The sequence below is a fragment of the Varanus komodoensis genome, unplaced genomic scaffold (assembly GCF_004798865.1).
Source record: "Varanus komodoensis strain SLA01 unplaced genomic scaffold, ASM479886v1 scaffold11, whole genome shotgun sequence".
NCBI lineage: Eukaryota > Metazoa > Chordata > Lepidosauria > Squamata > Varanidae > Varanus > Varanus komodoensis.
Window position 1 is genome coordinate 5,754,896 of NW_025335317.1, and position 25,488 is coordinate 5,780,383.

General features: G+C 47.5%; 1 protein-coding gene across 1 annotated transcript in view; it reads right to left on the bottom strand.

Moving 5' to 3' along the window:
- ZCCHC24 (zinc finger CCHC-type containing 24) overlaps nt 1-24,082 on the bottom strand; it is a 136,212-nt gene extending 112,130 nt beyond the window's left edge. The window contains exon 1 of the mRNA XM_044420302.1: nt 23,762-24,082. Coding sequence (XP_044276237.1) covers nt 23,762-24,004 — 243 coding nt within the window. The 5' untranslated portion in view covers nt 24,005-24,082. The remainder of the gene's footprint in view (nt 1-23,761) is intronic.
- Between the last annotated feature and the right edge of the window lie 1,406 nt (nt 24,083-25,488).

Consider the following 25,488-nt stretch of genomic DNA (forward strand, 5'->3'; position numbering starts at 1 on the left):
CATTAAAAGACTTCCTATTTTGCATCGAAGAAGAGGTAGGTAGAGCCTTTCTTGAAATGTCAGCGTGCAAAGCAAGTGGCTAAATTCTGGTGGCTTGGCAAGTGCTCCTAGTTCACCAGCGCCCTCATCTGCTCCCCGGTTTTCACTGCCCGTGGCTTGTTCTGGTGTCCATGAGCTGGCAGCACTGAGCTGTGGCATTATTCTGACTTTGGCCTCACTGGACAAACGCTGCATCTCACTGGGGGCGAGCGGCTCGGCTTTACCAAGGGCTCACCGCTTCTTGCCCATCTCCCTCACAGCTAAATGTTGCTGGAGGCACTTTGGAGGATGCCTTCCGCCAAGCTGACCTCTGGTCCAAGCAGCTCTTCTCCAGGTCTTCAGGAAGGGCTTTTCCCAGCCCTACCTGGAAATGCCAGAGACTGGGCATAAAACCTACCACTCACAAAGCATATGAGATTCAAAACATTCCATAAATATGGAAAGTGGTGTACAAGATGTATTAAACAAATATGCTCCACCACTAAGTTATGGCCCTTTCTTTCAAACTCAAGTATTTGAGTTTCAGTTGCTATAATAAATATAACCAGAACCACTGAGGCATGGAACATGCTTTCAAGCTTCCTTGAGGCTTTGGAGAAAGAAAGTTCTGTGTGGTTTGCATTCTAAGACCCCCTGCTTCCGAAGCCAGACAATCTGTGGAAGAATAGCTGCAGCATACATGAAAAGCCTGTGAAAGGCTGGGTGCACTGAGAGAGAGAGAGAGAGAGAGAGAGTGTCACAGTTGAGCTAGGGTTCAAAAGCTTCAAGTACATGCCCACTTCCAAACTTGTGCTCCTCACACCAAGTATTTGCCAATGTTTTCCACAACTTTCCTTTGAAAAAAATCCTTGATATTATCACCAACTAATATTGAGACTGGATCCCTATACTTACCAAGCTGAAAGTAACCCCACTGAGCTCATGTGGACATACTTCTGCGTAGAAATACACAAGACTGCACTCTAAGCGTGATGAAAATTTGAACATGTCCTTACCTAGCCTTAATTATTCCATAGCACAAAACACTTAGCAAAACAACACAAAATTGCTGATGTGGCAGTCCGTATCACAGCACTTTCTGGCATGCAAAATCATGCATTACTCTTACTCCAAAGATATGTCCGAAGGGAGCTATTTGGAGGCCAGAAAAATGGCATTTGGTGTTTGCTTTTGACTTTTTTAAAGCTGTTCTCGAGGGTGGAGTGATAGAGCAGGATAGAAAAGGCTCCTGAACATGTTACATTGTACTTTGCATGTTTATAAAACAGTCACGTAGTTTTATCTTTCTGTGCCAATTTTCAGCACAGTGAACTGTTTTATGACCAAAATTATAAGCCCCTCTGAAACGAAGGGGCTTCAGTGGAAATGATGACATCACCTGGAACACAAACCAGAATAAGGAAAATAGCGAACTCCTCTGGCCAAAGAAATGATCCTTTGGGAAGGGAGTGGAGAAGGATTCCAGTTGCAAGTAGCGCTGGAGACAGAGAAGGGCAAGAATGACAAGGAATTAGGTAAGAAGTCATCTAAAATCCCAGGCTTACATCAGTGGATGGGTATTCAAGGTAGGATGAGGCCATGGTTACTTTGGGGGTGGCGTTCCAGGAGTGTGGCAAGTTGGAAAGATCTATCATGCAGCACAGAAACAGCTGAAGAAGAAACTACATTCGTGAGATGGGTATTTCCTCTGGAATTCTTCCCCAAGGATGCTGCAGAGTTAAATGTTTTCAAATTAAAACCTCACCGGTATGTCACGCTATTGGCCTGCAGCTAAAGTTTTGGCCCTATGAACAGCTTGGGTGGGTTGATTACTGGCAAGAGTGCGAAGGAGCATCAAAATATTATTATTAAAACTATGTTTTGATTGTGTGATGGTTTCTTCTCAGTAGGAAAGAACGAGGCATGTTCTCATAACAATAGCAGGTGAGCCAGATACTGAGTTGGTCGTGGTCTTCGTAAAAGAAAATGTGCCAGTGGAATGGCCCCATAGATAGTGCAGGAAAGTACCCTGTGACAAAATACAGCTGGTGCGTGGCTGAAATTCACAATTCCCCTGAGACTTTTTCGATCATTCTCCCCCATAGGTTGGACCAGCATATTCTTCACTGCAGGTCACAGGAAACAACATTAAAAGCCCTCATCAGAAGCTTTTAATTATTCCTGGAGAGCAAACAGGTCCCGAAAGATCCTCTTGATCAGGGATGAAGACTGCAGCTGGGGGATTGACTCTGCATCATCAAATCCCCTCGTGTGTTCATCAGAGGAAGGTCGCTGCTTCTGTCTTGTCCATCCTTTCTCCAGTCCCCCATTCTGATTGTCTCCAACTGCTCAATGAGTGAAATTCAGATGTGCTTGGAGCAGCTTCTAAACATCTGTGCTTCTAAAGCATATCAATGCGATCCCATTTCAAAATTGGGGCCATCCTTAGGCAAACTAGAGCTTCCATTTTAGCCAAAAGATAGGTGACTCTGTCAGAGGACAGTGAGTTAGGAGTAATCTGATAGCTTGGTATCGGACTCTTGTGGGCAGCATTTTTGAATAGTGGATATTTCTCCAGTGATACACTATCCATGGTTTGTTTACAATGAACAACGGAAGCCTTTTTCTCCCTCATTTCTGATCCTTTCATGGCTTGCAATGCCTCCTTTTAAAGGCACACAGGGTTCACAGATGAAGAAATCAAGCCCTGTTGCATGGTTATGGATTCCCCCAAGGAATGCTAGAAGCTCAAGTCTGGTGAGGGCACAGAGGTCTGTTGGAGGTTCGGGGCAGAATGCCTGTCCTTCTATTAGGGGTCTCTGGTCTCGCTCACGGAACCACAATTCCTAGTGGAAGGCAAATGATTCTTAAGCTCATTTAAGTCCATCCAATAAATAATCCAGAAGGGACACTAGAACCGTTTTCTACAACCTGCTGCCTTCCTGATGTTCTGGATTTCAGCACCCATCTGCCCCAGGTGGTAGAGTCAATGGTCAGAAATGCTGAGTCTAAAATATCTGGAGGCACCAGACAGAAGAAAGAGCTTCTAGAAGGAGGGTGCCACAGTTGCAAAGTCCTAGGGAACTGGATGGAGCCATTATAACGAATGCGCAGCAGTGCTCCGGAGTAACTCTGCACTGAGTTTTCAATACCTCCTGAAAATGTAACTTTAAAAAATTATACGAATTTTAACATAAATCCTTGGGAGTGCTTCAAGCCCTGAAAGGCTGCTTAGACATATTTTAAAAGAGTAAGTATATTTTTTCCATTGCCACCATTTCGCTGCTGTTTTACTGCCTTTTTAACTGTTGTTTTTAGGCTGCTGCTGTTATTTATTTGCACTGCGATTGTTATTGATTATTTTATTAAGGATCATAATATATTGGCACATCACACCGTTACAGATGCTGCACAGATAAATAAACTTTGGGTTGCTCTCTCCAAGTCAAGAAAATACAGCAACCTTTCTCCTTTTGGCCTGCAGAACCGGCCTCACTGGTTGCTTGCTTTCCACCCCTCCTCTGGGTCTTGGGCAGAAGGACACTCTGAAGCACCTGCAGAGTGTGGAGTCGACTTGAGAAATGAAATCTGCAGTCTGCAGTGGTCAAAATGCTGACGTGAGGGAAAACAGGAAGAGAAATGAAGGAAGGGGGCTGGAACCAATCTAGGGGAAGAGGGGAAAGGATGGCTGGTTATGTCTGGGCGTACTAGAGAGAAGCAGCATTTTATATGCTGCCGAAGTTTAAACAGTGACAAAGACTGAGAGTCCCTAAATGCATACAAGATGTGTAAAGGCTTCTGTATTTTTTTTAAGGAAACAACAACTCCACAGGGAATTGGGAGCACAGGAGACCAGCTAATGAGACACAGTGGAACAGAGATTTTCTAATTCTTGTCCAATGCTCTGCAGGGAGTCTTTTCATCCGTTGAATGCTAAACAACTGGCTACTTATACTCAAGAGAAGCCCTGCACACATGAGTAATATATTAGGGACAAGGGTGGCCATTCACACTGTAAATAACATCACACACACACGCACACACACACACACTGAATGACCTGCAGCTGAATCTCCCAGCAGTTACAGGCCATGAAATCTCCCTGACCTTTTTCTAAAGATGGGGTGCCCAAGTTAAAAAACATTTTCAGCTTTCTATTTAAGCTGGCTTCCGGTTTTCAACTTAAAAGCAGACAGAATTGGATGGGAGTCACTGTTGCTAGCATTGGGAAGGGTGTAGAGGGAAGTAGGAAATGAAAAGCACTCTTTAATTCTGCTAGATTCTCCTTCCTGCAGGAAAGGTTGTGTCAATCTGAACCCTGGCTCAAAGAAAGAGAGACAGAGAGAGAGAGACAGAGAGAGAGAGAGGCAGGCAGGCAGGCAGGCAGGCAGAAGAGGGGAGGAGCTGCTGTTCCTTTTGGTGGACCGTCAAATACACCAAATGGAAGAAAAATGGGAGACATGCCACACTTACGAATGCTGCCTTGCCTCCCACAGAGTTTCTTGGTGATTAAATGTTTGGCTAAGAAGTATTCTTGCAATCCCATGTTGAGCTGTAGGTCTGAATCCATTTTGTTTAAATGTCATTTCAATGCAGTTCAGCACACTTGGCAAAGCAAAGGACGGACCTGCCAGAACTTAAAAGAGGCCTTGAGGTCACAGTCGGAAGTAAATACAATTTGCTATCTTCCCAGCACGTGATATGGCTTCATGGAGGGGGGAGAGTAAATATATCCATATGTTTGCAGAAAAACAGGAAAGTCAGGAAAGCCACTTTTGTTTCCAAGATTTTGATTCAAAATGATAAGGTTCCAAATAACACTTCCCACAATTGCGTTTGCTGTAACTGTTGTAATTAGAAGCAGCATTGTCTGAACTAGCCAGGCCTTATATGACACTGATTTCTTGGGCTGCCGACACAACGTGTTTCAAAGATGAACAGAGCAAAAATTAAAAAAAAAATAAGTGGGGACTAATATTCAAGCAATCTTACATATTCTTGGAAGCAGGATCTATTTTCCACCATAATATCTGGCAGAAGAAAAGGGTTGTGGTTCAATAAATGGGAAATTAATTGGCCTTTATGAATGAAAGCAACAACATGTTCTCTTCCTTTCTATCTTTTGGAGACTAGCAAAACCAGCATGTATTACATGCAAACCATTCAACGTATGGATTGGCTCTTTCATCTCGGGCATCTCCAGGTGTGTGACACTTCCAACCAATCGTCTTTTGCCACCCCAGACTGCTCAACCATATCCTGTCAGGTAGCCAGTATGAAGGGGCGGCATTTATATGTATATGGCAATCCTACATGACAGTCTGCTAACAATGCATACAACTTTCCCCCTTAAAAAGATAAGGAAACACATGCTGAATCAGTCCAAGCTCCATTGAGGTTAACATTCTATTTACACTGTAACAATAGTGTAAATAGAGATGAAACGCCTTCCCGTGCACACGCAATGGATGTGCATATGAATGCCGCCTCTCGAATCAGAGGAAGCATATACGTCGCATTCAGACTCACAACCGCTGCAACCAGCATCATCTGTGAGTAGGGCTAATCCCTTTCCAAGCCCCTGCAAATCGGTGGCCATCCCTACATCTAGTGGAAGCGAATTCCAGCGCTTCGCTACACCTGTGCGAAGAAGAGCTTCCATTATCTTCCTGAATCTCCCATCCATCAGCTTCATCAGATGACCCCACCGGGTTCTAATATTATGAGAAAGGGAAAAATAATTCTCCCTATCCGTTTTCTCCACACCTTGCATGCAATTCTGTTTATCTCTCCCATGCCTCCCCTTAAGCTGAACAATCCCAGATGTTGTGAGCTTTTTTTTTTCTTTTTTTTTGGGGGGGGGGTTACTTCAGCTCCTTGATAACTTCAGTGGCCTTTTTCTGGACTTCCTCCAACGCTCCATATGCTTCTTTGGGTGCAGCAATCAGAAATGTACATAATATTGCTAAGTGAAGCCACACTGCGGAGTTGTACAAGGCAGTAAGATAGTACAAGTTTCATTGTCAGATTCTTTCTAAATATACCTAACATGAAGCTTGTCTTTTTCACAGCAGCCACATTCAGCATACAATGGGAGAAGCCCATCTGAGGACCAAAACAGACAATAATTTAAATCTGTGTCCCGTGGCCACATCTGTTCCCCGCACCACCACCATTTTTACTGTAGAATGGCTACAGCACCCAGATCTGCATCTTAAAAGCTCTCCCACTCCCAACACGTGTATCCCAGTTGGGATCGGGAGCTCTAAAGCTGCCCTTGAGTGAAAATGAAAGAGACCAAAGATAGATAAGTAATTTAGTCTGATATCCCAAGGAGATCTGCAAAGAGATCCCACCAGTTGCAACCAGGGCTGGGATGAACCATGTCCTGAGCAACCTTCAGCAACTGCCATCCCCAGAAGCCAACCTTCTTCCCCACTCTCTACTGGTGGCTCAGTCCCTGGTGAGCACTCCTTGAACCCGAGGTGCACTTGCCAAGAACTTAGACTCTGGGCTGCTGCAAAATTCAGGAAGCCAAAACAAGAGTTGCTGGTGGATCTTCTGTACAATACACGATTCCTTGCACGTTCCTGGCTGCAACCTATGAACTATCCCTAAGGTACAGCCAGCACAAGAAATTTCCTATGGTCCAGCCTTTCCCCGTGCTTCCTACCTGGTACGTGGAGTAACAACCCTTCTATAATGTACTGGTTGAAAAAGCTGTTTTCCTCCACTTGAACTCCTTTTTCAAGGTCAGTTTACATAGCCAGGAGTGGTAAACTTTTCCTTGCACTGCACTACGTTAGGTGAAAAGATCAAGGTTTGCATTTTGCACTACAAAATAAACCCATACACAGAAAACTAGTGTGCCAAACGGAAGCGTCTGACTTAACTTGGTACTTTGACATACTATTTTCTATGTGCAGAGACCTCTTTTCGGATGGAGATGCATTCCAACATGGAACCCCCAAAATCTGTATTTTATGGGGTGGGGGGCGCCCACTTGATTTTACCAAAGATATACAAACTGGCCCCAGAGATGCACTGGACGCAAAACCTTATTATCTTTTTGGTATCATGCTAAGACTGGTTGGTGTTCCAGCTTCTTTAACAGTTTGCCATTGAAAGTCAAAGGACCAATTTGGGGTAGAGGTACCCCTAAAGTTGTCACACATTTTACAAGATATTTAGAAAAGTTTTAAATGAGTTGTTTTACCATGTACTGATGTGCCTGGATATTTGGCTAATTCGCCTTCACTGTTTTTTATAAGAACATATATTTCAGTAAAGTATTTTCAAATCCAGACACGTACTGCTCTAGTTTGGAGCTCCTAGGACCCAAAGCAGATGCATGCAAGTTTATTAAACACAGGCCTGTCTGCCTGGCTATTAAGCAGGGCATGGCCCTGGTTTTTATAATAAATGGAGTGTATGGGATTGAAGCCTACCTCCTTCCCTACCTTATCTTGCTATACTTCTCTGGGTTAAACTCTTCCCCAACTCAGATACTGGAAATAAGCCAGGCTGGCAGATAATGACTTGAAGCACAGCTAGGTAATGAGGGCTGAGCAGAACTTTTCTTTCAGCTTGCAAATCATTCAGACTTGCTCCATCCGTCGTTGCCAGCACGAATGTTTGCTTCAGAAACAAGGCTTGCATGTTCCCAGATTTGCAGTTGCTTTAAAAATGTGTATTTTGAAAAACATGCACTTTGAGATGCACATTTTAAATTAAATAAATATTTTCACACTTTACTCGATGGGGAAGGGGTGCCCTTCTTGAACATGTGCACTTTTCCATTTGAAGGAAAACAGGTCACAAAAGAGCATTTGGAGTGAGATGAGCCAAACTACAAAAGAGAGTAATGCCAGCATCCCTGGTCCTTCTGTCCCTAGAGCCCAGATGGGAGTAGACACAGATTTCACTCCCTGCCACCTCATACAGCAATTCGGGTAAAAATTAGACACACCCCTCCAACCACACTTGATATGAGGGAACAGGCATAGATGCTAAATGACTATTTTGCCTCTGTGTTCTCCCCAAAGCAGGACAGGGGAGATCCACATAGATTAGATGAGGCCGGGGACTTAGGGGAACAGATTAGAGTCACCCCCCCTTGAAGTCGAGGGGCTCCTCAGTGCATTGGACATTACACAGGCGCCAGGCCCTGACGGGTTACACCCGAGAGTACTTCAAGAGTTGGCAGGGGTTCTCTCACGCCAGCTGGCCTCCATTTTTGAGGCCTCGTGGAGAATGGGTGAAGTTCCAGAGGACTGGAGGGTGGCATCAGTGGTCCCAATTTTCAAAAAGGGTAGTAGAAGGGACATGGGGAATTGCAGACCACTTAGCCTTACATCCATTGTAGGAAAAACAATGGAAAGGGTGCTCAAAGATAGGTTGGACATGCACATGGTGGGCATGTCGTGACCTGGTGCCGGAGGTCAGACTAGATGGCCCGGGAGACCCCTTCTGACTTGCTCTGTTTCTATGTTTCTATAATCAAACATGCCTTGTATTTGGTTTGGCTCTGAGTATCTAATAACAAAATATCTGACTTACCTCTGCTGTCTGGGACTCTTAATTAAAGATGCGGAGGACTGAAGATGGGACCTGATGAATGCAAGGCGTGTGCCCTTCCATTTGTTTCCTAAGTAGGGAAGTTTATCAGTAATTCCAAACCAAATTCTCATTTGCTGTTCTAAATATTTTACCCCACATATTTCATTTCCTTCCAAGCTCGCCAGGAGTCTGCATACCAGGAGAAGAATCTCTTCCTGATGCAATTCTGTTATCAGTTGTTTAAATGTTTCAGAACACAGGGGTACTAGAAAGAGGAAACACACCTACTATTAATTCTGTCAGACTATGCTCAAGTCAAGGCCCAAGCAGGAATGTTTGGCTTTGGGTGTTATTTTAAGAAGCTGTGGAAGACTACACAGGCTCCCCTTTGTTTTGCTTTGTCTTTTTTAAGAGAGAAATTGTAAAAGGGATTCCTTTTATTCCCCGTCTTCCATCTTCAATCAGAGATAACTTTAGTTAGGCATTTCACTGAGAACTATTACTATACAGTAGTTAAGAGATGGAGCTGCAAACCAAGAAAATGCTGCTTCAAACTTTCCTGCTACTAGGAATTCCATTTCAGCCTCAGAGACATAGCACCTCACCCTCAGTCCCATTTTGATAATCCTATTGGCCTACATCACAGAGTGGTTGTTAGAATTACATGAAGATCTTTGGACAGTCTAAGTGCGGGCTTTTGCAACTAACACTAAGCCACTTTGAGTTTCTTTGAGAAGGACTGGGTATAAATGTAGAAGTAGTAATTGCAGCAGCAGGATACAAGGGAAGGGACAACTAGCCTCCAAGGTCGCTTGGGAGATACAGCCCAGAGAAGAGCTCCTTTCAGCCAGGGTCAGCCAACTAACCATCAAAAGGTGGGGACTGAACGGCGAGTATTCATTTACCTGGGTGAAAGCAGAGGGCTGAGTAAATGGATTGGATGGAGATAGGGTGGGATTGGAGTTAAACCTGATCACCTTTGGCACTCTGCAGAGCTCCACGTGGTTGCATAATCCTGGGTTTGATTTCTTCATCTGACTAGAGTATGAAGGGACGTTTGGAAAAGAGGAGGGGGGAGGGGGGACTCTCTAGGATGTTGACCCAGAGAGGCACTCGAACAAGAAGTAATAAGTCTAATTACACAACAGACAAAAACTCGACCCAGTCAGGACAAAACATGCATAATTCTCACAGTGGTGCTCGTAAACACAATGTTACTACAGTGTATTTCTTTTCATCTTTGTCAGTTGCTTTGTTCTGTCTAGTTGTTTTTTTCCAGATATGGACAGTTAGTTTTTGGTGTTATTTTAAGAGGCTGCAAAGTACTACATAAGCAACCCTCCGTTGCTCCATGATGGAAATAGGATACTCATCATAAAATTGGTTGGACAGAGCAGAGAACATTTCTTGTTTAAGTGTAGCAACATTCATATCATAAGCAAGATGCAAAAAAGTGACAGCACAATTATTGATCATTCTGCAATACTGAGGACCGAATCTGCCAGTTCTGGAGTTAAATGTCTGAGCTGGCACTGGCAGGCATATCCTGGGAATGAAATTACAAATCAGATTCCTTATTAAGCTCATTCCTTGCTGGAACACCCAAGTCAAGCCTCCAAATTTCTTTCAAGGTGGGTGTCTCCCCAGAGTCAGCAATGTGAAAGATTTTCAAGCCAATAGGTCTGTCCTACTTTCTAACCAGTACAGAAGGAGGTAAGAAGACTTAAGTAAAGTTTTACAATGCTTCAGAAAGGACCAAATTATAATATCTTTAGGATCTATTTTGACTGGACATGTTTTATATTCATATTGTGCCATACTCGTATCAGCGGTATGGATGGCCTGTAAATCAGGTAGATGTACAGCATGGTAGCAAGTAAAGCACATTCATGAGATCTTGGAACATGACCTTACCATTAGCTTTTGAAATACTATAACACACACCTTTTAATTCAGTGGTTTTCAACCTTTCCACAGTCAGGTGAAAACAGGAGAACCAACTCAGGGACCACTGAGACAGAAACAACAAGCTTCATACACACAACACAGTATTTTGTGTATTAGTTTCCAAACACAATACCAAAAAATGCAGATTCTGCAAAACAACCAGGAACCGAGCAACAAAAAAATGCCAACAAAATACTGAAATTGGCACAGCGTGACTCCCAGCTGGCTCCCACCAAGCCTTCTCTCCACCCCACCCACCCACCCACCCCGGAGCACCCCCTGCAACTGCAGTGCCAACTGCGGAATAGGTAGTGGAGCATAGCCAGTCCCCGCACCAGTCTGTGGCGAGTGGGATGTGGTCTCCCACAGACCCATGATTGGAAACCCCTGGTTTGATCGATGGATCATATATTGGATGGCAGCATTCACCCTATCGTGATGTTGCTGATACATCTTTAATGACATGCATTTGTTCTTGTGAGCATTTCAAAATACATTAGGTGCTAAATTTATTTTGTGCTTCTTTGTTTGTTGTCATCTCCGTCCGACATTCTACTGCACTACAGATCTGCTGCAACCACACTGGCTCTCCATCCAGGCTCACCACTGATGCTGACTATTGGAAGGAAAGATAAGCTTAATGTCTCTCCTTTCCAGAGCATTCCTCGCCTAATCTTTGAAGATTTACAATTCACGATCACAAGAGGAGCGATTGCACAACCAAGAAATGTGCAAGTTTGTCATACAGAGTAAATGTGCAGGCTGAGGAGGGCCAGAAAAATAAGGACTCTGGATCCCTTCTCGGTGAGTTAATCTGCCCCAACAAAGGTTACAGGCGGCTGATGGACCCCCTCCTTGCGAAGCTGTCTGGAAAATGATCCAGTTTGCGGACTGAGGGAAGCCTTGCCTGCAGTAAAACTATGCTGAGTAGGGCATTGTGCATAGTTTTGAACCAGACCTTTAGTTACGATGGGATGCTGCCTATGAACGAAAACAACCCAGCGGCTTTTCCACTCACAGATCTGCTCATGGAAGAGAGGACTGCAGGGGAATTGCTCCACATGGTCACTTCATCCAGTGAAGCTGCTGCTCATGAGAAATGTTTCTCTTCTGGGTCTTCCGTGATCACAAAGTAAATCTCATTTTTAATGAGGGGTTTATGGCCAAGCACTCAAGAACTGACTAAAGGACTGAGCCATGGGTTGCGGATGAGACCCGCATTATTGTGGCCTGAAATCAACCAAACCATGGCTTGTCGGCCACAAGCCACCCCACAGTTCGCAACCCAATAACAAACTGTGGATTCACTTCCTGGGTTGACGGTTGTTCACACACCGCAGTTTGTTCAGCTGCATGGAGACTACATGATTAAGCTACAGTTCAACAACTCTGAGTTCAAGCAAAACCCACACTCAAGTCATATTTGGTGCTTGAGAGCTGGATGTCTGGTTGTCTGAACTCACTCTTTGACCTGGGTCATGCAACGCACTATACTGTCAGCCTTGTTTACCGGTGGCTCATAGTGATGCCCAGACCCAGCACATCTTCCTCTGCCTGGTTTGTGAACTATGGTTTGTCACGAAATGCAAGCCCAGCACGATGCCTTGTGAGTGGCTTGTCCAAAAGGGCTGACGGAAGCACTGACAAGCGCAGTTGCTCCTCCTCGTCTTGCTGAAGACACAGCATCGTGCAGAAGGGTCGACTTTGATTGTTTGTTGAGTTACAACCTGGAACTGAAATGGATGTAACTGGTATTGTTACAACTTAACGTACACAAGATGCTCGACACTGTCGAGGGTGCAAAACATCTTTAGCATGACACAGGAGTGAAGTGAGCAAAACAAACGGATGGCTGCATAAATATTCACCCACATTGCAACGTCATGCCAACATGAGCCAGCCACTGCCTCCAAAAGACAGAGAAACCCAAGCAGGTGAATGGAAAGCACTGTGTGCAATTACAGCCTCATGCAATCTCAGTTTAAATATACCTGTTTCTGCAGGGCCCCATAATTTGTTGGTGAGCATATCTTCTATAAATAAAGCGCTTCAAGAAGCCCAAGGAGCTTTCAGAACCATTCTGGGATCATGCTGTGTGCCCGACAAGTTAGTGATGGGTTTGTGACGAGCAAGGAATCTGCTTTGGGTGCTGGAATCTACCAGATCCCCTGGGCTCAGCTCCTCAGACTCCCATCTGCTTTGTCACAGCCCTGAGTCGGAGTTCCTGGCGAGCACACTCAGTGGACCTGCGGTGCTCACCCGGACGCTGCTTGCACACCTGCTGTGCAAGCAGCGTCCTCCTTCTGTGGCACATACGTCTGTGGACTTCCTCTCAGCTCCCTTTCAAAGACCAGGCTGAGCACGAGAGAAGTCTGCGAGAGGGAGGAATGCTGCCGAGTTCCATCCCAACCCTAGGTTGGCTTATTTTTTAAAAAATCCATTAAATCATTTACACTGAAAGCATAACACTGGAAGTGCTAGAGAATCCACAGCTGAGACTTGAGAAATGGTTCATGGGATAGCTATCACCAGAGGTTCCAACAAAACTGGGCTTTATGGAAGAGAGGTGAGAAGAACACCATTGCTGAAACAAACCTGTATCAAAGCTCACTGGAGTTTGCAAAAAGACACAGAGAAGACACAATAAACCTATGGAAAAAGATGCTTTGCTCTGATCAGACCTAAACTGAACTTTTGGGCCTTGCTGCAAAACACGAGGTGTGGTGCAAACCCATCCGTGAACTGGCCCATTCTGGGGGAGAACGATGGCTGATCTCTTGACCTGACAGAAGGACAGTTGCAGTGCACCTGTTTTGCTCCAAGTAGCCGGGCACAGAAGCGCCTGTCCTTTTCTTCCCTTCTGTTGCTTTCCTGATCAAAATTGCACATACTCACACCTCAAACCACTATGCACACCACATGGGGAAAACTACAAGAATTTGAAAATAGGGGGAAATAAGGAAAATGAGAAAATAGCACAGTGGAAAAGGCTGAGGACAACAGACGATGTTCTGGACTAACCAGCAGTCCCCTGTCGCCACATTGCAGCTTATTAAACCATCCACATGCCTGTCCCTTCCCACTGTTAAGCCAGAGAGGCAATTTCCTGACCTATAGAAACAGAGGAGAAATAAGAGACCAGGAAAGAACTGCAGGGCTTAGTGGATGCTTTTACCCTGAATGCGGGTGATAATCAAAGCCAAGCTTGCTGCGTCAACATCTGCATTTAAAACTTTCATTCAGGTCCTTGTGGTCTGAGAAAAGTACTTTACAGAATCTTCTCTAAGTATATGCATATGTCCTGAATGGCTGCATTTTATAATTGTGGTTTCTTCCTCCTCCTCCTCTTCCTCCTTTCTTTTGATCCAAGCTAAAGTACAAGAATGTAACCCTAACCCACTGGATCAGACCAAGGTCATTCTTGTCCACCAGTCTGCTCATGCAGTGACCAACCAGCGCCCACGGGGAGACTTGAAAACTTTTAGCTGTCCCATCAAAAAATGGTTGAAATGTGTTTGGCAGACAATAATGGTAAACCCAACAGATTGTTGTTGTAATTTTAGACCATGAAGTTTGAGACTGCAGTGTCTGTTACAGAGTTTGCTATTGCATTACGTTATTACTGCCAGAATTCGATCCGGTAATTGACTTTTACCTGCACCATTTGTTGTGCCAGTCTAACTCTCTTTATTAATGCTGTTGGTACAATATTGTGACTTCCATGTAAAACGTGCCGTTCTTTCCTTCTCTTTTCTCTTATCACTTAAATGCATTCCAATGGGTCTACTCTAAGCTGGGCTAACATTGCATACAAATCTCTTTTGAAATCACAGAGATTTCTCTTACGCACAATCTCAGCTACGGCATCCTTCAGAGTTACAACAATGGAAAGTGGAAACAAGTTTATTTCTCAAGAAACAAACAAACAAACAAAAACGGATTAGGCTAAATACTGCCTGCCCATTACTTGTTATGCCCGCTTCTACAGAAGCCAGTTTGCCTTCTTTTCTTTTCTTTTCTTTTCTTTTCTTTTCTTTTCTTTTCTTTTCTTTTCTTTTCAGATGAAACCTGGGAATCCCAGCCAAGAGCCTCAAAGAATCACTTGATGACATGGCCAGAATCCTGCACAGATCTCACCAACTGAGCTTTCTGTCAAGCCGGACAAGAGGCTAACTCATCAACTGGCTGTACTGATCACTGCTCCAAAGTCTTGTTAACTGGAATGATTTACAAACATTAAATTCTTTCTAAAAAATCATTCGAGTGGCACTAAATCTAATGGTTTAATTAACTTCAAGCACTAATTCGATCCATTTTGATGACCAGGAATCTGTTCAATACTCTAGGAATTAAGCATTGCCAGATACAATAATTATCATCATTTGAAAGGGATACTTCTGAGAAAAGAGCACTTTATGGAACAAAACACCGATTCATGTTTAGCTTGCTCTTTAAATGTATCTGACTGCATGCTAATAGCACAATGGCTGTTTATGCATCCAACAGCTGTATTCATCAGGGGTTTTTCCGAAGGCAGCTATTGTGGAGAGAAAAGTCACAGGAACAAAAAATATTGGTTAAGCACAAGAGTATTTTGTGGATCATTGTTCTGAAAATGATTGAAAAAACACTTTTCATTTTTTTGGCCCATTCGTTCCGTCAGCATGCTGGTCACATCCACAGACATCCCCATGGGCAGCCCTGAAGTCCTCCTTACAACACGCTGAGGGGGCCCTCTGCTTCCTGCCCACTGTCCCCTTTCAGTCAGACTCCCTTCCGCCATTCCAGGCACCCACCCAGCAGCCCATTTCCAGCTTGCTTCTTTTGCCCCCTTAACCCGTGGCTATTTTTCGCTGCACATTTGGTGGCTTTCCAAATGTTGCACCTAGCAATGTGTCAACGGTCGTCGCTGCTCTGTCAACGCCGACATGGGACGAAACCAGAGAGCTAAAAGGAACCGTGAGCAAGGCAACCCGCACTCTCCTACAAGGTCTGCAGATGGAAGCTCCCTGAAATGCAAAGGCACTGAATTTGAAACATGCATGGCACCATCCTCACACTGGATTCCCCACATTCTCCTGAGGGGGAAGAGGGTCCATGGGCATACACTTGCACAAACACACACGCACTGTCTTCGTTTAGCCAGGGAGGGGACCATAGGTCTGTGAAAAAACACGTGCTTGGCATGAGCACTTGCTTGGTTCAGTCCCTGCCATCTCCAACATAAAAAGCTATCAGATGGCAGGGCTGGGAAGGACTCTTCTCTGCTATGGAGAACCACCGCTACTCTGGACATCAGCAGGGAGCTAGAAAGACCAAAGATCTAACTCTGCACTAAGCGACCCAAGTGCCTCCAAGCTGCCTAGCTTGGTGGACCCCTTTGGAATGTTGTGTGTGCTCTCACAAAGAGGTTGAGATTGGGTGGCTTGCCTGTGTTACTTGCCATCAAGTTGTCTCTGAAGTAGGGTGACCCTATGAATGGAAGCCCTCCAAACGCCCTGCCCGCCAGGCCCCACAGAGTTCGTCCAAGTCGGCAGCTGTGGGTTCCTTGATGGAGTCAGTCCATCTTCGATTCAGTCTTCCCTTTCATCTTCTGCCTTTGACTCTCTTCACATGATTGTCTTCTCCAGGCAATCTTGCCTCCTCATGGTTTTCCCAAAGTATGACAGCCTCAGTTTAGTCACGTGAGCTCAGTTTTGTCAGTTTAGGTACATGACGGGGTGCCATACGAAGGTAGGCATACACCTGTTCTCCCCTGCAGAGGAAGGCAGGACGCGCTCCAACGGAGCAAAGCTCAGGGAACCGAGGTTCAAGGTGGATGCCAGGAAGCACTTCCTGCCAGTCAGGACCCCGAGGGTGTGGAATGGGCTTCCATGGGAGGTGCTTGAGGCCCCATCAGTGCGGGTATTCAAGGAGAGGCTGGACGTGCACATGGTGGGCATGTCGTGAGTGGAGCTGGGGGTCAGACTAGATGGCCCGGGAGACCCCTTCTGACTTGCTCTGTTTCTGTTTCTGCTCTTGCTTCTAGGGACAGCTCTGGTCGGATCTGATCCAGGACCCTGCTGTTCATCTTTCTGTTGGTCCAGGGTATTCACAGAGCTCTCCTGACCATGGGAATACCAGGCGCATGACCCAGACAAATTCATGTTTCTGAATCCCACTGTTTTCAGAGCAGCATGACATGTGGGCTTCAGTGGACTTCCGCACCACGGCATGTACAGGGGGCTCCAACAGTGCCCATGGAACTCTCCTCTCCTTCAAAAAGGATCCATAATATAAAACAAACCTTGAAAAACCTGAGTGCTGCTCCCTCTTCCTGACCTTGTTGCCCATCAGTTGTTCAGCAAGCAGCAGGAGGAAAAAGAGTTACTACCTGATCCATTACAGCAGAGCTGCCCCCTTTGCTTGCTCTCTGTTCATCTACTCCCAGATTCTGGATCTGCTCTTTCTCTTCAACTCAACCCCTTTCCTGATGTTTTTTGCTCCCTTCTGGGCTCTAGCTTCGCTCTTTCTCTCCCCTTTGCCTTGTATTCCCATTTCCATCTCAGCCTCTAAGTTTTGCTTTCTCACTCTGCCTCTATCAGTCTTGCTCTCTCCCCTCCCCTCCCGCCACCACCACAATGTATGAGCCGGGCCCCAGTGGAAGCTATTCTGTGACTAGCCCCACCCTCACCCTTCATGGAGGTGCCCTGAGCAGGTTCTCAAATTCTCCAATGTGTCCATGGGGCCCCAAAGTTGAAGAACCCTGACTTCAATCATTCCCATTGCACTAACTCATGCCTCACCATTCAACCATCTTTCATCCTGTTCCACAGGCCCATCACTCACACGGCGTTCTCTAAAACAATGTTTTCTGTGTCCCACAGTCCATCCTTCCCTGAAGGAACCTTCCCATGCCCATTTGAGGATTACGGAATTCCTATGTGTCTCCCACAGAACTCCCAGACATCCGAGAGGTTGCACGCTCTAAGGCAGGCAGGCACTGCCCTTCATAATCTCAAGTCCTCCAGATGTTTTGGGCACCAATCACAGCTGCCCTATAGGCAGCGTGGCCAACAACCGCAGTCCCAAAACATCTGTAGGGAGACCAAGCTGGAAAAAGGCTGGGATGAGAACAGAGGAGATAGGAAAGGGACCTGTCCTGCCATTCCCGCAGGTATCCAGCATTCTAGCATGAATGTGCATACAGGTGAGGCTCAAAACCATGGACGAGCTGTCGAACTGGACAGTTTGGTCTCTCACTGAAACGGCCCCAGTAAAGCTCCCTGTAACGCCAGGGGTCCTAGGAAGATGCTTTGAAAATGACCTGCACTTCAGCAGCCTCCCCCAGCTGGTGGGCTGGGGCTGATGGGAGTTGTAGTCCAGAAGGTGCAGGTTGGGAAAGGCAGCACTCTGCTCCGGGCAAAGCCTCCCTGCACGAAAGTAGGCTGCAGACCCGCTTCGTCATATGCACACCCGTTCTGGCAGATGAATGCCGTCCGTCTGCAAGAGCTTGGCCAGCTGCTCCTCCCCGAGTCCAAATATATAGTCCTGTCCTGGCGGGCTCTTTGGCTGCTCGTTCTACCCCTTTCGGGAGCCAAGGCCCACCCGAATCCCTGGCACAATGACATCACCCAGCAGCACGGACGGGATGTTTCCCAGCAGGCCCTCCTTATTCTGCCTGGTCGCATCATCACATTCCACACGCGGGCAGGCAGGCAGAGGGCTAAAAATGGACCGGGTCAGGCTGAAGAACACCTTGGGGGCAAAGGCACCTGTTTGGGGTGGGGGAGGGGACACCAGCTGGAAGGGCCGAAGCGCTGGGAAGGCTTTTGCTTAAAGCTCGCTTGCCTTTCGGTTTCACAGGCCTGGCATGCCAACCGAGGGCCCCAGCCAACCAGCCGCCTCTTTGCACGGGGCCTTCCAAGCCAATGCTACTGCCCCCAAATCAAAAGCGCAGCCCAGTTCCAGCATCCACCTTTGCTGCAGACCTGGCCCACTCAAGGAAGTCATTTTAAATGCATCCTGAAATGGCCCTGGGAATAAAGCAGCACGATGCCCAGATTCACATCCCATCAGGCAAACGTTCTTTGGGTCTCCCCTACAGCTCTTCAAAGGTTCAGTCTTTTGTCGAACCCGCATGGCTAAAATGCAGACCTCCCGCTTGCCATCTGCATCCTACTTTTCTGAGGATTCAGTGCACTTTGCAGAGACGACTGCAGGAAACCCCGCAGCCAGGGCCAGCACCAGGCGCCTGAGGGCCCATGGGCAAGCTACTCTGAATGGCCCCCCTTCCCAGGCAGGCAACCATCTCTCCACCACGGCCCAAGCTGCTTTCACTCCCCCTCCTCTTCCTCACCCTTGCTACCACCTGCTGGATGGGCAGAGAACCAGGGGGCTGGCAGACGGGGGCATCTCTGTCCCCGACATGCCAGCGAAAGCCACCTCTGGCCAATGCCACACAGTGAGATCACGCCCTGACAAGTCGCCATGTATCAGACAAGACAGATCTTGCGGCATGAAATCATTACCGCACCACTAAAGGCATCCGGCCACATGGGCAGGGATGCCTTTTCTCAAGTGGGGGAGAGATGAGTGGGTCACAGCCAAGTGGAAAGATCAGGTCATTGATACAATCTAGATTAAAGGTGTGACCCTAGGCAAGTTTAGACAGAAATGAGTCCTACCATTCCCAAGATTCCCCTAGGCATTCCTAACTAAACACCAGTAAGATCCCATCTAAAGTTGCTTAAATGCAGCTCATTTTAAGAGCATTTGGTCTGATGATTTCTATTTCTGCTCCCATAATATTTACCACAATCGAAGGTGGAATAAGTTCTATCGGTCAGTCTCTCAGTGATCCGGGGTAGATTGTTAAGGTATTCTCACCCATCTGTCTCAAAATTGGGGGTGGGGGGATGTGTGTGTGAAAGGATTTGAGCCCAGTTGTACAACAAACGCTTGTGTTCTCAGAGACCCCCCTGCTCCTTATTTGGACTCATTCCTTCTCTGCCCTGAGCCAGTATTTTGTGCCTGACTTCTGTGGGTAAGCTGTTTCGAGATGCTAGCTAAGGAAAGCAGTGATCAAGGAACCCTCAAGTCCACTGAACTACAGCAAGGCAATTGCAATTTGACTCTGTAATTGATGTTCCACCTTTCTGCAAGGAGCTCGAGACAACATACATAATTTTTTCTACCAACTTGCATATTCTCCTCACAACAACCCTGCAAAGTAGGTACGTCAATCCCGGCTATCTCGGCCCTGTGAGAGAGAGTGACAAGCCCAAGATCAACCAGTGAGCCAAGTTCTCGTTTATCAATGTAACCACTACACAGCGCTCTTATCGGTCTTATTATTATTTTTCTGAAGCAACAGGATTTGTGACTTTAGCATAAATCCCGGGCACACCTAGCTCAGTTAACTATAGCAAATAAGCCAGGGTGCAGAAATAGCACTCTTATCAGAAATATGGGGGATCCTAAGGAATAATTAATTCCATGTTGTCTGGAGGGATTAACCTTTCAACCCTCCATAGTTAGTACCACAAATCTGATAGGAGTTGCAGCTGGATGGGCCTGCTATTTCTTCATGTCTTTATTCAATAGGTGAGGCTGTCTGGGCAGTTAACAAAAGTTAAAATTAAACATTTTAAACTATGCATTTAAGTGCCAATCAGCTGCACATTTAGAAAGAACAAAATCTTATAAATTCCAGAATTACCCAGTATGGCTGGCTGGGAATGCTGGGAATTGTAGTTGTTTTCCTGTCATGTCTGGGATTTGCTGTAGTCACAGAAGCTGCGCAAGCTTCAATAATGTCTTATTGAAGTTTCACATGTACTTAAGACGGCAGGTATCCAAGTGCTTGTCTGAATCAATCCATGGATTGCATGAGGATTCTGTACATGATTTTATCTACAGGCTTCCCATTAACAATGTAAAATCTAAAGCAACCCTTTTTCCTTCACAGCCTCTAAACCACAGCCAGTTGCAAACCCGTCCCTTTCTTGTTATAAAGATTGCATCACAAAATAAACAATCTTAGAAAAAAGTTTGGCAGATGTATTAATGAAGTATTCCTCACTATTTACTAAATAAGCTCCATTCCATGTGGTTCCTTTTTGAACTTTGAGGCCTCTCTCCTGTTATTATATATTTTTCTTCACGCATTTATTTCGATACTGCCCTACCCTCAAAGCTCTCTGGATGGTTAGCATTGTTGTTAGCTCCGTTGCAAGCATGCACGTCTGAAACACAGAAATTCAGTTGGGTCATTTTGTTTTAAATTGGTAGATCCCTGTGTAAAAAGGTAAGTGGCATAACATTTGAATTTCAGTTCTCCTGCAACTTTCGTGTTACCTGCAAATGCAAGATGTCTCCCTGAACCACTAATTTTTAGTCCTCCAATGACCATTCTGCTCCACCCCAGAGTTGCATGTATTTGGGAATGACACTTTTTCCTCCTCTCTCTCTTTTCCTTTCTTTTCTTGTGCTCTCTTTCTTTTTTATTTTTTTTTCTTTTTGGCAAGATAAGCTTCTTCTTCCTTGGCATGGAAGTGTTCTTTTTATCAAGCCTTGTAGGAAAAGGGGGGAAAGGAAAGATGTGGTGGAGGGAGGAAGCCCTGATCCTAACCCAACTCTTTTCTCTCTTTGGAGACTGCAAGAGGTGACGAAAATGGCAGGAAAAATGCTAAAAGTTGAGCAAAAGATCTCAAACACTATTTGGAGCACTATTTACAGATCTCAAGTCACTCTGGTCCGATCCTATAAATGTTTAGATGGAAAAAGTGACAGCTTCCAGCATTCTGGAAGTTGTAAGACCATTTTTCTGCCTAAACATGCATATGATTGGGCTCTTTGTTGTTTTAGAAAAAGTTTACACACACATACACTCACACACATTTATATGTGCATATATAGCTTTGCTCATAAAATTAACAGGTATGGTATCCTAAATTTAAAAGTATACTTTATTCAGAAAATAATTATAATTTTATTAAGGGCATTTTCTTCCAATGTTGCACATTTTTGTCACAACTGGAGCTATGATTCACTGAATTTTAAGGAATCATTTCAGTTTTGCCTATTGATGATATGCAGGCAAAAAGCTGAAAATAGAATTCAACAACATCAAAGCAAAACAAGGAAAGTTATTATTAAAGTTGTTATTATTCCGTGTGGAGGCAGAAATGCATTTCAGAGATGTACTGTACACTGCTTGTCCTTAGTGTACAGGAGTTGTACTGAACCAAAAACTGTACATAGTTTTACACAAAAGTCTTTCTATTGCATAGTTTTCAGAAAACATTTCCAGAGAGTGGGGGAGGCCAGAGAACTGACTGACTTGTCTTAAATGTGCATTCTTTTCCATCACTCTCAGATGAAATATTGCATATTCCAAAAAGTTTTTTTTTCCATTTAAAAAGCAAAAGGGAAGACCCCCCCCCCATTCTTCCCATATTCTAGACCCCACAGACAGACACAACTGTAAGGAAGTTTTATGCAGAACAAGGCTTGCTTTTCTGGGGTAGAGCTGAAAGCACAAGGCAAAGTTGCAGAGCACACAATGAGCTTGCTCGCCAATCTGTGCGCCAGGGCCAGATTAGTCAACTGGGGGGGGGGGGGGGGGGGTCTTCATCTTTCTTTAGATAAAGGAGGATGCCATGACATTTAAACCAGACAAAAAACAACCTGCAAATAATTGGTAAAGCACATTAACAAAACTTTGTGTGTGTGTTTTGGGGTGCAAGGGTGATCCCCTAGTTAGAAATAAATAGGGCGCTGTGAAATGGACAGACAACTTTATCCAGAGATTATAACAACTGGTTGCAAGTTATCTGATTCACACACGGGCGTAAGAGGCAGAAGTTTAAAAGCAGACGGCGAATTTTGGGGTCGGGGGTGAGAGAATGGAGGAAGGAGGAAAAGAAAGGAACAGAGGGGGAATGCTCAGTGGGACGTTTTGAGATTCAAGCTTACTGAAGAAAGATCCAGACCCTGGTTGACTTTATAAGGATGCCAGAGATCATCCTGGCCGGCCACTTTAATTCTGTTTAATTTCGGACGGATTATGCTAAAGGTGATGGCTGATTTGAAACTGCAGCACGTCCACTCGGCCTCTCTCTTCCCCGCACCCTCCGACCAAGGTTACGTGTCCGTATTTATCTCAGCACATTTAAGGACAGAAGTCCGGTCTTCTCCAAAGCTGGAGCGTCCCAGATGCGTTGGACTCCAACCCCCAGGATCCCTCGGCCAGTTGGAGACTGCTTGGCCGGCTGGGGCATCCTGGGAGTTGCAGTCCAAGACATCTGGAAGGCGCTAAACCGGAGCGGGCTGAACCAGCAATTCAATCTACTCTACCCAAGTAATCATTCACCACAATGTCAACAGGAATGGAGTCCCCACCCCAACCCCGCACGCTCCCAAAAGCGTCTGCAGGAAGGGGCAGCCGCGGCAAGAAGCCGAGACAGACAACCGAAATAAACTCGGCTAGAACTTGGCCCCGTGGCGCCGCGTTCACACGCACACGAGTCCCGATCCTCGGCGCTCGCGCTTGCTTTCTTTTTCTTCCGCTCTTTCTTTCTTTCACGCGACCTTCCCCTGCTCCGAGCCGCTCTCGGGGACCGGATCCTGCATCGAGCAGAGCAAAGCAGCTCGGCTGGGCGCAATACTCCTGCCCCCACCCCGCGATCCCGCGAGCGCGCGCGCGTGCAAGAGACACCCCCCCCCCACCCCCGGCGCCGTTGTGCATAAATCCACTCGCAGCGCATAAAGTAAGCGATGGAGGAGAAAGGAAGCCTCGGCAAGGAAAGCCCCTTGAAGAGTCCGGCTTGGAAGCTGGAGAAGGGAGGGGGAGGAAAAGCATCATGGCGGTGCACAAGTTTCCAGAGGGAACTTCGGCTAACTTTTCTCGGTGGCCCCGCGCCTCGCCCGCTCAAGCCGCCGCTGCCCGCCCCACGGCTCCCATCCCCGGGCAGGAAGGCGCGACCCAGCCCCTCCGTGCCCCCCGGCCGCATTCCGCAGGCCGAACCCTCGCCCCGCTGGAAGCCCGAGCGCTCGCGGATCGCAGAGCAGCCGACCTCTCTCCCGAGCGCACGGGAGGCGAAGCGGCACCTGGATGCCCCCGGACCCTCCTGCGCTCCCTGGGCTGTCAGGGCCAGGACAGCGCGCCGGGCTGCCCAACGCGGCGGCGGGGCCTGACCGGGGGGGGGGGTCCTTCTTTGGGGTGCCCTCGCCCCGCGCGGTCCCGCGCGCTTACCTCGTTGCGCTGCAGCTGCAGGAAGCTGTTCAGGTAGCTGGAGTTGAGCGACGAGCCCAGCTCCGTGCTGGTCTTGCTGGCGTAGTTCAGCTCCGGGTGCTGGGACGAGGAGGGCTCGGGGCGGAAGGCATCGAAGGCGCTGGCCTGGTGCGTGTCTTGCAAGGACAGATACACCCAGTTGAGCAGCTGGGCAGGCTGGTAGACGGAGGCAGCGCTGGTGTCGATGGCCGACAGCAGGCTCATCCTTGCCCCTCCGAGGCTGCCCGCGCGGAGACGGCGCCCCCGCTCCCGCCCGCCCTCCTCCTCCTCCTCCTCCTCCTCGCCCGCGGGCTGCTCCCCCCCCGCGCCTTCCTCTGCGGGACGTGCCGCTGCCCCGCCGCCGTGTCGGGGGTCCCTCCGGGAGGGAGAGGTGGCGGGGGACTCTCGCGGCTTCCGCACGCCCCGACCCGTCGGGGCCCGGCCAACTTGCCTCTCCCTCCCCGCCCTAGGGCGATCTGCGCCTCCCGAGCTCCGGCGCGCCGTCCACCCCCAGCATAGCTGCGCTTCTGTGGCGGCGGCGGCTGCCCGGGCAGCGGCAGAGTTGCTCGCCAACTTTCTCTGGCTGCTGCTTCTTCCTCCTCCTCTTCCTCCTTTCCCTCCCTCCCTCCTCCCTCCCTCCCTCTCGCGCGCTCCCGCGGCCACTCGGCGCTGATCCGCTATCTGTCTTTATTCTCAGCCTTTATTCCCCCGACGCGAGGGAGGGGCTCATTTGGATATTCAGCAGCCCCGGCCCGTCTCCTTCGGGCACCCTCGTTGACTATGCAGAGCGGGCAGGCCGAGAGAGAACGCGCATTGGCTCCTGAAAGTTCCGCTCGGCGACCTCATTTGCATGCGGGGAGGCCGCGGGCCAATCCGAGGCCGGGCCGCGCCCCCTCCCCCGCGCCTTTCCCCCGCCGCGCCGAAGCCGCGGCGAGCGCTGGCGTTGCTGCTGGCGTGCCAGGGCGGCGGCGGCGCCCGAGCCTGGCGGCAGAGGAGCGCGGCTCGCTGCCCGCCTGGGATCAGCATCCCGCTTCCGTGCAGGCGCCTCGGCGGTCGCTTGTCTGCAGGGCGCCTTCCAGGTTCAGCCGTCGCGAAGTGTCGAGGTGCGTCGTGCAACTCCGGGAGCGCTTCTTGGGGTCTGTTGCAGCAGAAGCATTCCCAGGACTTCCTCCCTTCCTTCCTCCCTTCCTTCCTCCCTTCCTTCCACAAGTGTCCCTCAGTTGCGGTATAGCAGTCACAAGCCATGGCACACGGCAGCCTTTCCTGATGCCTTGCAGTGCTTGGACCAGAGTGCCCATTGTCATTAATTACCTTTCTCAAAGAGCGCACGGGTGGGGGGGGGATGACTCCAGGTATCTTTTAATAACTGCGATTCAAACATCCCCAAATCGGAGCAACTTAGAACAGCTAAAATCAGTCTTCCAATGTCTGGAAACAGGAAATGCCTCTTGTGCTGACAAGAGGACCATGTGGGTCGACATGGACAAACATTCCCCAGTGAGGGGCCAACGCAGGGAAGGCTGTCTGTTTTGTTGCCATCTTCTGGACCTCCTTTAAAAGAGGCATGTGAAGGAGGGCCTCTGATGCGGAGTGCAGCGTACAGGTCATAAACCTTGGCCACTGGTTGTGCCAGTTGGGGAGTTAAAAGCCAAAACTAGCACAAAGCCAAGACAGTACTCCTGGCTGCTTCTCCTAACTCTCGCTGCCGC